The following is a 14,272-nucleotide window of genomic DNA, read 5'->3' as shown; positions in this document are numbered from 1 at the left end:
CTCATTGGGAACCATGCAGCAAGGAGAGGTAGCAGCAAGATCTTTATTGTTCATGTTCCAGTGCTCTGTCATAATGTGACCTGTTTCATATTTAAACTTTTCTTTGGGGAAAAAAAGGATGTTACTTGTAAATGCAGAATTTGTGTTGCTTTTCCAGCTTTGTTTCCATGAAATATGAATTTCTATCAACTATTTGTCTGCTTGAAGATTTACACCAGTAAAATGTACAAAGTACATTCTTTGTTTATTTTGGAAAGCAAAATCAGCCCTTCATTTAGAACTGGGTCATTTCTGATTTGGTGAAGGGAAGGGACAAGACTTACACAACTTTGGCTTTTGTACTGTAAAAAATCTATTGGGAATATTCAAGCATAGATGTTGCTTGACTGGAATAAGGTGGCTTACAGATCTCTAATGACCTTAGAAAAATAAATGTAGCAGAGCAACCAGACATCCCATCAGTGGAAGTGTCAACCCACTTAACAAGTCCCAGTGTGCTGCTTAACTGTGTGGGCTGGGGAGTTCTTGAAGAAACCACGAGGCAAATCCATGTGGCAGAAAAAGTGGCCCTGGGGCCACAGCAACCACAAACCCCGTGCATAGCTGAGGTTTTCAAAGGACCCAGCTGTTCTCTCTGTCTTCTGCTCTTGCTCTGTCTCTTCATTCTCTCTCAAAAAGACAAAGGACTAATGTGTGGGTATAGTTATGCTACCTGGTTTCTAATTTCAACTTAAACACATTTGCCTGACACCATTTTTCTTGGGGTGTTTTGTTAAGCATGCTATGATTAGAACATGAAAGTGGTTTACAGCTCTCTGTGTACACTCTCTACAGCTTTGAGGGGAAAAAAACCCCTAATTATCCACCCTAATTTTAGAGTCAGTAGAACTGAAATAATATATCACACTGAAATTTAACTTGCACTAAACAGTTTCCTTCTCAAAAGTTTCTATGAAAATATATAGAACCTAAATATGTGTTAAATAACTTGCATATTCACATATGTGTTTTTGGTCTGGCTATACTTTCTCTGCCTAAACTGACCTGTCATACGTTTAAAATCTGTTGCCTTTGCATCTTCCAGCATCTCTAGACTGAAGCTTCAATCTAGCACTTCAAGTGTGGAATAAGAATTATTAAAATATTATTATTAAGAGATGATCCACTATTAAAAGATGATTTCATCATTTATGCCTTTTTTGTTTTGTTTATTTCCAGACTGTATTTAAATAGCTTATATCCTCTGGAAGCCCCCTATAGGTGTAGTTACTAATTAGCAGGCATTTCATCTAACCTGCAGACATGAAGATTCTGAATGTTTTCAGTATTCTTATTTTAAATCGTTTTGGATATAAAATAAGAATTTAGAAAGAAAACCTTGGAGATCTGCTCCACGTTGAATAAAACCAAACTTACCTTTTCCTCATAGGCAGATTCCCGGCTCCATCGCCGAGCAGTGATGTTACTGACATCAACAACCCAGTGCATACTGGGACGTCTCAGTGGAGTGGGAAGTTGGTGATTGCAGGGCAGTAAATTCAGGGACCTTTAAAAGCAAAGAGGTAAGACAGTCTAAAGGTTCTCTGAAATGCCTGCTAATTATGTTTGGGCATCCAGTAACTGATAGTTAGGCTTGGCTGTTTTATAGAAAAAGATCTCCTGCCTTCATACCAATGTCCTGGTTAATGAATAAATAGCAGAAATAAAGGATTACACAAATTTTTTATCGTTTATTAGGCAGCTATTTCCTGATTGTCTGAGAACTTCTCTTATGATAGTAGTAGTACTGTTGTCTTTGTACTTGATAGCTACTTTTTGTAACAAGAGCTTGCAAAATAACTCATTTTCTTTTACAAAGTAGATAAACATCAAAACAATATATATAACTGTTGCTTCATCCTCTCACTGTGATCTTAAGAAGCTCTTGCTTGCCTGCATTGTACTGTTCTTCTCCTCTTGCTTATTTCTACTTAATTTTGCTGTAGAGTTTTGTAAGTTTCAATGCTTTCTCCTCTATCTTCTTATCTTCTTACCTTTCCCTTGAAACGAATTCTTGAGGTATTACAGCTCTAGCAGAAAGCACCTCTGTTCACTTCCATGCATGCCCACTATCTATTGCATGGCACCAGTCTGGATTCAAGAGCACTTCTGATTCCCTAAGGGCATGTGGTTTGCTTGCCACCTTAATTGGAAATAGAAGCAAAAGCTTTGAAGGAGGAAGAGATTTTAAAAGCAGGTTTGTTATGCCTCAGGAACAGGACTTGCTAGGGGCACGCATCATTTTATGTTTTTGGTACCTTCTCCATTGCCTGGACAACCAAAATCTATCACTTCAGTTAGAATATTAAGTATATTTAACATTAATCTTGAGTATATTTCAGTTTGCTCCACTATGTATAGTATATATTTACAAAACCATAAATCTTTTCTTTTTAACCACTTTTCATAGACCTGACCAAAAGTTTTGTGAGCATATAAAGGATGAGAAGAGTGATGATTTCCAGAAGCGGTACATCCTTAAAAGAGATAACTCTAGTTTAGACAAAGATGACAACCAGGTAAGTACATCTGGATTGTTTCCTCCCACTTGCTCTAGTTGACTCTGTATTTATACTCTTTTCCTCTAGAAATTGACACTGTATCACTTAATCTAGATGAGAATACGATTAAAAGATGACAGAAGAAGTAAATCCATAGAAGAACGTGAAGAAGAGTATCAGAGAGCTAGAGAAAGAATATTTGCACAAGATGTATGTATCAAAGAAAATCTTACAGTGTTTTCTATCAATACTTCACACACATACACGCGTGGTTTTTGTTAAAAGATACAGAAAGTTTCCTGGAAAGAAGTTAATGAAGGGGCCTGAGCAGCTAGGAATCATTAGTGTGGTCTGAGTTTTAAATTATAGTGAAGGTACCAAAAATTTTTCTTCTTTCTCTAATCACTACTGTGTGAAACTCAAGTAACCTTCAAGAAATCTTTTGGTGCTATCAAGCATTTCCTCTTTCAATGCATTATTTTGCCCCTTAGCTATTATTTCTAACATTCAGAATCATAGAATCACAGAATTGGCTGGGTTGGAAGGGGCCTCAGAGATCATCAAGTCCAACCCTTGATCCACTGCCGCTGCAGTTCCCAGACCATGGCACTGAGTGCCACATCCAGGCTCTTTTTAAATATCTCCAGGGATGGAGAATCCACCACTTCCCTGGGCAGCCCATTCCAATGTCTGATCACCCTCTCTGTAAAGAAATTCTTTCTAATGTCCAACCTAAACCTCCCCCGGCACAACTTGAGACCGTGCCCTCTTGTCTTGCTGAGAGTTGCCTGGGAAAAGAGACCAACCCCCACCTGGCCACAACCTCCTTTCAGGTAGTTGTAGAGAGTGAGCTGTAGCTCTTGCACATCCAAAACCAGTTTCTTGCTCTAAAGAAAGAGTGATGACCGATGGGCTCTGAGAGGCCAATGTGCTCTACTTAGATATTTTCCAAAAGTGTTTTGTTTTTTTTTTGTTCATCCTAGTTAGGATATTTTGGATATTAAATTACGTTTTCCTTTTCCATATTCACACACCCTTCTGTGTACCCTTAAAAGCTTTGTACCAAATGTTAGAAGTCACAGTCAGGGATGTGGTAACTGAAGTTAATAATAGCCTTTTTGATTGTGTATTCTGTCTGCCTTTTAGCCTATGCATACTTACACCCAAAGAACTGGTACAGTTATTGCAGTAGCCACTGCCATCTTCCACTTCATACTTCCAAGCAGAAGACAAGGCAAGTCAGGTGGTGTTAGCAGACTTGTGAAATCACACATCAGCTGGAAGTCATATAAAGCAGCCAAGGCTTAATGGAAGAATTGTGACTTCAGAAAAACACTGCTCTAAGCAAAATGGTCAGCGCTGTAACTGTTCTAATGTGAAGTTTTATTTCCTGCAGATGGGCCTTTTTATGTTGTTCTTTTTTCATTTCACATAGCACGGAAATTATCGACCGAAGAGTTTTTAAGTTTCCAGGTAGCTTGATATAAAGGGGATGCTGTAAAGTTTCATGTATAAAGCAAAGGACTCCAAATTGCAACACTTTTTCTAGCTGTGCTGTGGTAGGGATTCTAGGTACCATTTATATTAATTTCTGCACTTCTTTGCCCCTCAGTCCCTGTGTTCCCAAGAGAATTATTTCACTGATAAAAGGTAAGAAAATTTGCACTTTCATTCAGTTTTGCTTTTCTATTTTCTTAATAAATATTAAGCTATCTTATTAAAATGTCAACAGAATCCAGGAGGAAGAAACTAATAATACACAACAAAGACGACAGATACTTAGGTATTTGATGCTTTTATTAAAAAAAAAAATAAAATTCCAAAGTATTCTGCATGCATTTCACCTTTTTGTTTGTTTGTTTTCCCTTCCTTTTTTTTTTGTAATTTCTTTTCTCTCATTTTGCAATTGATGCTTGTGCTAAAAGTTTAGTTTATAACTTACAGAATCAATAAGGAAACATCAGGGAGATCAGCCAACAGCCATCAGAGCAGTACTGAGAATGAGCTGAAGTATTGTGAACCCCGGCCCTGGAGCAGCACCGACTCTGATAGCTCCATCCGCAATCTGAAGCCAGCTGTAACCAAAGCCAGCAGCTTCAGTGGGATATCAGTTCTGACAAGAGGAGATAGCTCTGGAAGCAGCAAAAGCACAGGCAGGCTGTCTAAGACAGGTATAATAAAATCTGTACAAATACACAGTTACATAGCAGTGAAGTACCTGGTGGTTTCATACTTGTCGTGTGTTGCATTTTGTACGTTGGCACCTCAGTCTTGTAGGTGCTCCATGCATCCAACTCCCTCTGGATACAGTGGGTGCTGCATACATGGAATGGCTGCCAACCTAGGGAGTGCCCTGGAGGGCTAGAATTCAGGTTAAAAATCAAATGAAGCCTTTTGACTTTGGAAGTAAAATTTTAAAGTGCATTGCAGGTGGCTCGAAGTGAAATGCACTTCGTCTTATACAAAAGGATTTGGAAACATTTATCAGCAGAAGTACTTAATTCAAAATAAAAAATTCAGTGTTCAACTCTTTAGTTTCAGTGTGCAAAGCTGTATTCTGCAGTCTTAGGAAACTGTGTGCTGCTCTCCTACTAGCTAGGAAATACAGCATAAAGCCTGTAAATTTTTTGTTATATTTGTTGTGTTCTCTTCATGTGCCATTGTTCCACTGATCTGATCTTTTAGCAATGTAGAAGTTGAATTTTATCAATATTCACTTAAATTTAACAAAAAGTACGGTTTAATTTGAAGATTCAGAAATGTTGGAGAAAATATAAGAGTCTGGGTTTCAAAGCTGCATGATACTTTTAATTAATAACAAAAATCTCAGAAAATATGGATATAAATCTTCTGTGGTTCAAAAATGCAATTTAGTAAGTATTTGTGTTTCAAATGCCAAAGTAATTTGATCCAATCAATGATGTTGGTTGTGGAGAATGTTGAGGCATGTGATCCATGGGTGGGCTGTGGATGTGGAGCTATGGACAACTTGAGAATTTCATGCAGAACTGTGAAAAAACAGAATATTATTGCTTGCCTGTATCGTGCTTGGCTTTGATGTTATCTATAAAACTTGTTCATAATGAGGAGCTGTTTAAATAGTTTGCTTTCCCTTAAACCACCACTACATTATTAGGTATATCAGCACACTTCTTTGTCTTAGTGGAGTAAACCAGATACAAATCCTCTTTGTCCATTGTATACTTGTGTAAAAAAAAATACAGTCCAAGGTAATTGTGCCATCATACTGAGTTATTTCATTTAGCAATGTAGTAATACTGTGTGGCACAGCTTGAAAAGAAACTACAACTTGCCCAGAGTGTTTGTATATATATTTATGGAAATATATACATTCTTAGAAATTTTTCTTTTTTAAATTGCAAGAATATAAAAAGACTCCCAAAATTTCACTGTAAGCTTTATTTTGGCATTCTGAGAGATAACATTCAAAGCTTAAAATGCCTGCCTTGATGGTTGTTGCTTCACTGCAGTTCCAGGTTATGGTGATTTTGCCTGTGTTGAGATGGGTTTTGTTTGTTCATTTTGATGAAGGATGTAATTGGCTGTAATTATGATGGCTTCAGCCTTATTTCTCTACATAATCTAGAAGTGGATCACTTACAAACAAATTAATCAAAATAACTCTAGTCAGGTGAAAGTGGCTAAAGAGCTGGGATACACTATTTTGCCCAATTTACAAGCAATATAGCTTTGTATTTCACTTTCTCTAGCAATAGGAAAAATATACAGCATCACCAGATGCTTCCAGCCATACTGCCTTGTCATACACACAGGTAAAAGGATTACAATTACAGATTTCATGAATGCCAAGTAACTTCACAACACATCTCTTCTCACAGCCCTGAGCTTTGCTATCTCTTCTAGATTGTATAGAGGCTGCTAATGAAGTGTTCTTAAAGTTAAGCAACTATATTCTGTCTCTTCAATACTGCAAATATCATAGCAAAATCTTAATGAAAATTATGACCAGCTGTATACCTAGAGATTTAGGGATACAGTGGTGTAGGAACAGTGCAGTTCTACAGACCTCCCTATATCGGATTTTTGGGATATTGCTTTTAGCTGCATGCATGGGCTTTCAGAAGGGTCAGGGTCTGGTTCTCCACTGCCTTGCAAAGTTTTTAGGCATTCATATCTAAAATTACTATTGCTCTCAATCAGCTGTTTCATACTCATCTGAACTTTTTATTGCATAAAGCTAAGTTAAAGCTACTGTAATTTTTTCCAGCTATGTTCTTGATTTTGGTCTGAAAATTGGTCAAAGAAGGAAAAAAATAGTTTTAGGATTTTTAGTGTTTTTCAACTTGCCCAGCAGGCAAGTCAGAGAAGGTCTCTAGGAATAAAAAGATGTGTTTAGTCAGTGCATGTAATGCCCTGGACTGCACACGTGCTGTTGTTGTAGGCTGTGTGTCCATCCCACGGGTGTATCCAGCTGTGTGCAGCATTTTGGAATAAGTGACCAACCACTTGGGTGAGTTGCAGATGCACTGAACATTAACATGTGTGCATGAGTACAGTGTATTTTCTGCCCTGCAAATCCAAGGTAGATATGAAAGCCTCACTTGACAGTGCAAAGCAGTGCTGAATTGATCCTTGAAAAGGCCACTGTTTTATCATGTGCTTAATGCTGAGCTTTAAGGGTGAGCATTTACAATGATGTGTTTTAAGTGAGCATGATGTTTCTGTCTTTAGGTAAAAACAATTTCTCGTTACTCCTTTCCTAGGTTCAGAGTCTTCTAGTAGTGTAGGGTCATCCACGGGTTCTCTTTCTCACAGCCAGCAGCCTCTTCCAATGCCAGCTCTAAGCCAGCCTTCTCCTGGCACCCCTGCAGGCTATCCAGCTGTCAGCACTAGTAACTCTCTTTCCTTTGATGGTGGCATAAGCGGGCAAGTGGCACCTCCTAGCAGTAGCTTCTTTCTGCTTCCCTTGGAAGCGGCAGGCATTCCCCCTGGCAGTGTTCTGATCAACCCTCAAACAGGTTGGTACACACTTGTGGATGTTTTTATTGCAATTGAGAACGTGGAGAAAAATGCACGAGTGTTTGTGTACGTAAGGCTGAATGTCAGTATTGCCTTTTCTGTTTTTTTCATTTTTTTTTTCCTGTGGTTGTGTTTGTTCACTGCACTTATTTTATAAAGAGAGCATGACTCTAAGATCAAAAGAAAAAATGAACTTAGTTGCTTTTCTCTAGTAGAGTTTTAACTTGCATGTAAAATGTTAATGAGTGACTTGCACAAAACATGAAAATCTTATTCTGCATTCTGGATAATAAATCATAACTGCTTCAGCTTTTTTCAGGAGAGGGAAAAAGTCTTTCCCAGTGCTACCATAAACAGTTTAAGTGAGGGGTGAGAGCCTGAAGAGAAAGTAACATTGACTGGAAGGAACTTAGCAACTTCTTTGTTAGTCACAGCATGTTCTTGTGTCTCTGTGCTCATGACACTGACTAAACACAAGAGGAAGAAATAAGCATGAGATACTTGCTATTTCTAAATTTCTGTTTTGTCAGTTTTTAACACAGGACTAAATCAAGATTGGCATAATTGGCCAATACTGATATTTTTAGTAAGTAGTAGGAAATGGATACTTCAGAATTTAGATGCAAAGAGCTGTTTAACTGCTTCTCTGGATTAAATGACTAGTTAGTATTCTCTGGGCAATCTTTTACTTTACTGTAGAACTTTAGAAATCCTGAAAATTTTAATTTACCTTTTATGTAACATCATAATTTTTAGAAACTTATTCTATTTTAATTTTACTTTAAATAATTTTTTCCTAGTAGAAAAGAAAATACTCTAGGGTGTATTTCCCATCATTCTATAGATGGACTTATGTTTTAATATAAATACACACAATGTTCTTAACTTCCCGTCACTACGGTAGTTAGAACAATCAGGTATTAAATTATTCTATAACTAAAATGTTTCATGTTGAAATAGATAAGTTTCTCTTTTTCGTTTGTGCAAATTGCTTTTTTTCCCAATTGTAGATTTTTTTTAATTGATGACTGCATGTTGATATGCTGCCTAATGTTTCTCTTAAGTACTTTACTATATAAATGAATGGTTTAAATCAGCCCTGCTAAAATTGTTTATAAAGGACTATCTCTGGAATCATAATTTTCATATTGGATTTGGAGGAGAATGTATTTGCCATCTTTACTCTAGGTGCTGGACTATAGTACTACTGACTTAGTCTTTCTAGTTTTAATGATAGTTGTACATCTTACACATGAACTTTTTGTTGTGTGTGTTGATCATCTGAAGACAAAAATGATGATTAGTGAACAAGTTTAACTAGAAAAATGGATTTAGTATTTGTATACACTAGAGTACTTTCTACTCCACATAAAAGATGAAAAATGGCAGACAGCATTCTTCATATTTAGGGTTTATAGCCTGGCCATACTACAGGTAACACTGAAACAATACCATCGGCTTGAAAATTATTTAAATTAAAACATGATACAATTTTGTAATTTTAAAAATAGTGAGTTGTCCCCCCTCCCCCCCTCAGAAAGGTGACAGAGTTGTGGTCAGTGTTGATTAAAATTACCTTGATTTTCAAATTGTGATTCTTCCTACATTTTGTCCATTTTTAATATATTTAAACCAGCTATTAATAGTTTTTCATAACACAGTATGATTTTAATATCTGATGAGCATCAAATAGATAAAGTACACTTCTAGAACAAGGAGTATCAAGGTTCAGATAAACTTCTGATTAACTTCGTGTTCAAATCATCACACTCTTAATTGTTCGTCTGGCTTCATTGTTCCAAATGACAGAGTTCAAATCCCATAGATCAGTTTCTCAACCTTTCTGACAGAAGATCTCATGACCTTAGGTCAGTAGAGTCCTCCTCAGTAGCTGAAGATGGTGATTAAGAAAAAGCAGTTCTTCAACACTTTTATGTTGGCCAGTTGCAATTAAAAGGTCTGAAGGAGCTTTAGTTGGCTTTGACAGGACCCTGGCTAGGGTGCAAAGTCTGTTTATACCTTTCTGGAAAGACTCTCTGACAAGAAAATATGTAAGTCAGAGGAGGGACAAACTTTTATCAGTATTTGGACCTCAAGCATCAGAACAAGCCCACACAGGACACATGTATTTAAGGAGTGAGACACAGGTCCTTGCTAATTATCCTGTTGTTCCTTTGATTTGTTTTGCGCTTTTCCAAGCCAGGCACCAAAATGAAGCACTGTTTGTTCATAATTTTTTTTTAAAGTAGCTCCTTTTTTAATTTTCTTTAGTTGCTGTACTATTGAAATTGCAAATTACTAAGTAGAAAAATAATACAATAGTATTAAATTTGGAAGCGAAAAGCTATTTTGTCTATGAGTAGGGCAAGGGAGTCCTTTAGCAGTAATCTCATTAGCAGTTATGGGAGTACCACTGCAGTTACTTCTTTATATGTATATTTTAAAGTATTTGCTCTCCTGTGTTCTGATTGTTCAAACTGATTAAGGAATTTAATAGCCTTTTAAAAGGTCCTTTAAATAAGCTATTTAGGTTTTAGTTTAGTTTTCCTTTATTACTCTTTCAATCCACTTAATTAAAAATGAGTTTTCAAGATAAGCAGGATACAACAAAACATTTATCTGTGTTTACTAAGTAAAGACTGAGGTATCTTTGTCTACCTTAAATGTTTTGGTTTTTTTACTGCTTGTAGCTTGTCAAATGAGTCCTGCTTAGTCATTGCTATTATAGATGTGGGGATTTGGCATAAATCTTTCATGTACAACAGCATAACTTTTTTGTTAATGTTAATATTTTATTCATTTTGCCTGCTGTAAATATTTCTGGTTTTATTTTCTCCAAACTTAGATGATGCAGCTGGATGTCATTTGGTTGTGTTTGTTCTCTTTCAACCTTCCAGGTCAGCCATTCCTTAACCCAGATGGCACTCCAGTTGTGTACAATCCTCCTATGCCTCAGCAACCCGTTAGGACCCAAGTGCCTGGAGCTCCACAGCAGCCACCTCTTTCTGCAGCACCTCAGCAGCAGTCAGCAGCCAACCACATCCTCTCACAGGTGCACATGTCAGACACATGGTGTTTGTAGTGATGATTGGGACAGTCTGAAAGCAAGGGATTGGGAGGTTTGTTCTGCTGAAGCACAGGTTAAGAAGTAATAACAACACAAGTGTGGGTAACTGGGCTTTTTACCCCCCCCCAGTCCTCAGAACTCTCAGTTCTGCTGAGGACTGAACATGGTAGGCAGCCTTTTCTTAAAAATAGGGAAAATGTTTTAGTGTGAATCAAAGCATAATTCGGGTTGGAAGGGGCCTCTAAAGGTCATCCAGTCCAACCCCCCTGCAGTCAGCAGGGACACCCTCAACTGGATCAGGTTGCTCAGAGCCCCATCAAACCTCACCTTGAACATCTCCACAAATGAGGCCTCAACCACCTCCCTGGGCAACCTGTTCCATTTTTCCACTGCCCTCATGGTAAAGAGCTTTTTCCCAACATCCAGTCTAAATCTACTCTAATTTAAAGCCATTGCCCCTTCTCCTATCACTCCAGGCCTTTGCAGGCAGTTCCTCTCCAGCCTTCCTGTAGGCCCCTTCAGGTACTGAAAAGTCATTTGTAGTTTCCCCTGGAGCCTTCTCTTCTCCAGGCTGATGGAAACATTGCCTATCAAGAAGGTACCAAGCCTAGAGAAAACAAGCTCTGCCTTCTGCCCTCGTGACACCTCATGGTTACCCCTGGCTTTAATGCTAATCCAGTCAGCAATCTGGGCAGAGAGTTAATGCAGCTGCTATCTCTGTCTCCTCTTCTGAAGGTTATTTTTCATCCAGGTGAATCCTTGGGCTGTACTGCACAAGTGGTACTCATGGCACAGAAGAGGTAGTTTCAAACTGATAGGGTATGAGTGCCTCTTCAGTAGCACATTGACTTACTCTGCACACTGAAGTGTATTATTCTTTTCTTGTATAAGAGGAATTTATTCAAATAGGCCAGATTAAAGGTGACCTCAGCCCTTAAACAAGGAAAGCAAAGCTCAGAGTGTGTGTGGTGGGATGAGGGGGAGGGTTCTACCTCTTCTCACAGCAGCTAGTTCAGACACCAAGCTGCTGGATATAGTTTCCTGTGGTGTTTTCAAATTCTCAATTTTTATCAAAACGTTCTTTATAGAACTTCATCTAAACCTTTATCTTACTCGGTTTTGCCTGTTTAAGTTTTTGGTTCACTGCACCTGCAGATGCCATGTTAGGGAGAGTCTGTTTTGGAAGAGTCTCAGCTGCACCTTTTTTCCCTATCTAGTTTATGGAAGTGTGTGTGTGGTATTTACAGTTTTGTTCACAAGTTCTTTACTACATCAGTGATTGCCTTCTCAATGGGTACTGGAGTTGAACCTGCCCAGATTATTATCTTAACCACAATCCAGGGAAAACATTATAGTGTTGTTGAATAAGTGAAAGTAACATGTTGAGATTGTGGCTAGTAGTAAGTTCATCCTGCTTTTAGATGCTTTGAAACATATTATGTTTAGAACATGTGTAGTTATCATTTTAGCATTTAAATATATCTCTAAAAGAAAGTATCTTCTAGAGACTTACAGCAAATATGAAAAATAGATAACAAATAATATAAAACAAAATTTATTTTTGCTGGGAGACTGAGATACTAAAAATTACTTTTGTTTTAATTCTATCTTGAGCATAAAAAAAAAGTGTCCATTCCCTTTCCGGTAATGGAGCATAGCTGCTTTTTTCTATTACAAAAGACTTTGTTTTCACTTCTCTTACTCTGATGTTAATCATGTTTATAAACCTGTTGTTTCTTCAGCCTCTGAGGCCTCTGCAGCCTTCCTCCCAGCCTGTTCAATACTCTGCAGTCTCTTATCCACCCCCGCTCCTGCCCGTCTCCTCCGCACAGCAATACTCTGTGGTACTGCAGCTTCTGTTCCTCTCCTGTCTGCTTGGGTTAATCTGTACTGGATGCTGACCTTGGCTTGGTTGGTTGTAAGTGGTGTGTGGTGTCTGGCTGGCTCCTCAGGCACAGGGAAGTATTACCTGAGTGGGGGAAAATAGTTCCTGGGATTTTAATGTGCTTATTTCAAGTTCAGCAGAAATGTGTACGATTAAGGCTGTATCTATATATTTCTGTAGTAAAGATACATTTTATTTCCCTTTACAAAAGAACATATTTTCAGTGCTAATTGTTTTGTTAGCCAGTCAGTACCTTTTGGTGGTTCTGGATTAACCTCTTTCCATTCTTTCGTGTTGTTTCTCTCTGCTCTTTCTTCTGCTAATACATTGTGAGGGATCAGCTTTGCCAGAACTCTCAAAGCTTCCACTTCACTAGTTTCCCTTGCTTAATAAATAGAATCTGAAAATGAAATTTCTTAGTCTTTTGCTTGTAAAAAACAAAACAAATTAAAAAAAACCTCACACAAATTGAAACTGAAACCTAGTTAAAGGAGAGTATTTATCCAAGGCGTACTCTGAACTAGAGAATTGAGGTCAAGAATTGAGGTGTGCCAGATCCTCATACTGCTCTGATGCTCTGAGTTCCTCTTTGTGTTGGGCTTGGGTGGCAATGCTGTGTTAGCAGGGAGGGGTTGCACAGGAGGCTTCTGTGAGAAAAGATCAGGAGCTGTCCTCATGTTGGACAAAGCCAGTTTTAGGCAGCTCCCTGTGCTGGCCAAGAGCTCAGTCAGTCATCAGCACTGGTGGCATCTCTGTGATAGTGTGTTTGAGAAAGGGTAAAAACTGCCATGCAACAGCTGTGAGGGACAGGAGTGAGAATTCTGCAGACACCAAGGTTGGGAGGAGGGTGCTCCAGCTTCTGCAGCAGTGATTCCCCTGAAGCTTGAGGAGACCATTGTGAAGCAGGTTTTTCCCCTGCAGCCCATATAGGATCCCGCATTCAGAGCAGATAGAGAAGCCCTGAAGGAAGCTGCAGCCCGTGGAGGGCAGGAGGTCCTGTGGACCCATGGAGAGAGGAGCCCACAGTGGAGCAGGTTTGCTGGCAGGAATTGTTCCTGAAGGACTGCACCATGTGGAAGGGACACACATTGAGGAGGTTCATGAGACTGGCACAGGTTGCCCAGGGAAACTGTGGCTGCCCCCTCCCTGGAAGTGTTCAAAACCAGGTTGGATGGGGCCTTGAGCTTCCTGGTCTAGTGGGAGGTGTCCTGGTGACCTGGTGAACCTGGATGATCTTTAGGATCCATTCAAATCCAAACAATTCAGTGACTGTGTTAAGGACTGTCCTGTGGGTGGTACCCACGACAGAGCAGGGAGGAATGTGAGGAGGAAGGAGCAGCAGAGATGGTGTCACCAACCAGTCACACCCCCATCCCCCTGTGACACTTGGGAAGTGGATGAAGAAGAGTTGAGAATGAAGCTGAGCCTAGGAAAAAACAGAGGATTGGGGAAAAGCTGGTTTTAGTTTTGTTTTTGTTTCTGACTACATCCTACTCTGTTACTAATTGGAAATGAAATCTTCCCCAAGTCAGGTCAGGTTTGCTTGTGATATTACTTGGTGAGTCATCTCCCCCTCCTTTTTCTGACCCATGAGTTTTTCATCTTATTTTCTCCCCCTGTTTTGCTAAGTGTAGGGAAGTGATAGAGCAGTTTGTGTGGGCTCCTAGGAACCAGCACAGCTCAAGCCACCCCATTGTTATAGAGTAGCTATTTTAGTATGTTTTCAGAGCTGTTATTTTTTTAAACATTAATCAGAAATGTCTTATAATAGAGACAGAT

At 38.8% G+C, this 14,272-nt stretch overlaps 1 protein-coding gene across 21 annotated transcripts in view; it reads left to right on the top strand.

Moving 5' to 3' along the window:
* Window positions 1-14,272, top strand: part of R3HDM1 (R3H domain containing 1) — a 55,010-nt gene that overhangs the window by 21,790 nt on the left and 18,948 nt on the right. For 7 of the 21 annotated variants that reach the window (XM_071746480.1, XM_071746475.1, XM_071746484.1 and 4 more), the window contains 8 exons: window positions 2,450-2,558; window positions 2,655-2,750; window positions 4,153-4,190; window positions 4,273-4,323; window positions 4,485-4,711; window positions 7,286-7,540; window positions 10,439-10,593; window positions 12,351-12,452. In XM_071746480.1, coding sequence (XP_071602581.1) covers window positions 2,450-2,558; window positions 2,655-2,750; window positions 4,153-4,190; window positions 4,273-4,323; window positions 4,485-4,711; window positions 7,286-7,540; window positions 10,439-10,593; window positions 12,351-12,452 — 1,033 coding nt within the window. The remainder of the gene's footprint in view (window positions 1-2,449; window positions 2,559-2,654; window positions 2,751-4,152; window positions 4,191-4,272; window positions 4,324-4,484; window positions 4,712-7,285; window positions 7,541-10,438; window positions 10,594-12,350; window positions 12,453-14,272) is intronic. The other 14 variants (XM_071746489.1, XM_071746491.1, XM_071746487.1 and 11 more) reach the window with 8 other exon arrangements.

Source organism: Heliangelus exortis, chromosome 6, assembly GCF_036169615.1.
Source record: "Heliangelus exortis chromosome 6, bHelExo1.hap1, whole genome shotgun sequence".
In the NCBI taxonomy this organism is placed as follows: domain Eukaryota; kingdom Metazoa; phylum Chordata; class Aves; order Apodiformes; family Trochilidae; genus Heliangelus; species Heliangelus exortis.
This window is presented reverse-complemented; position numbering and strand designations above follow the sequence as displayed.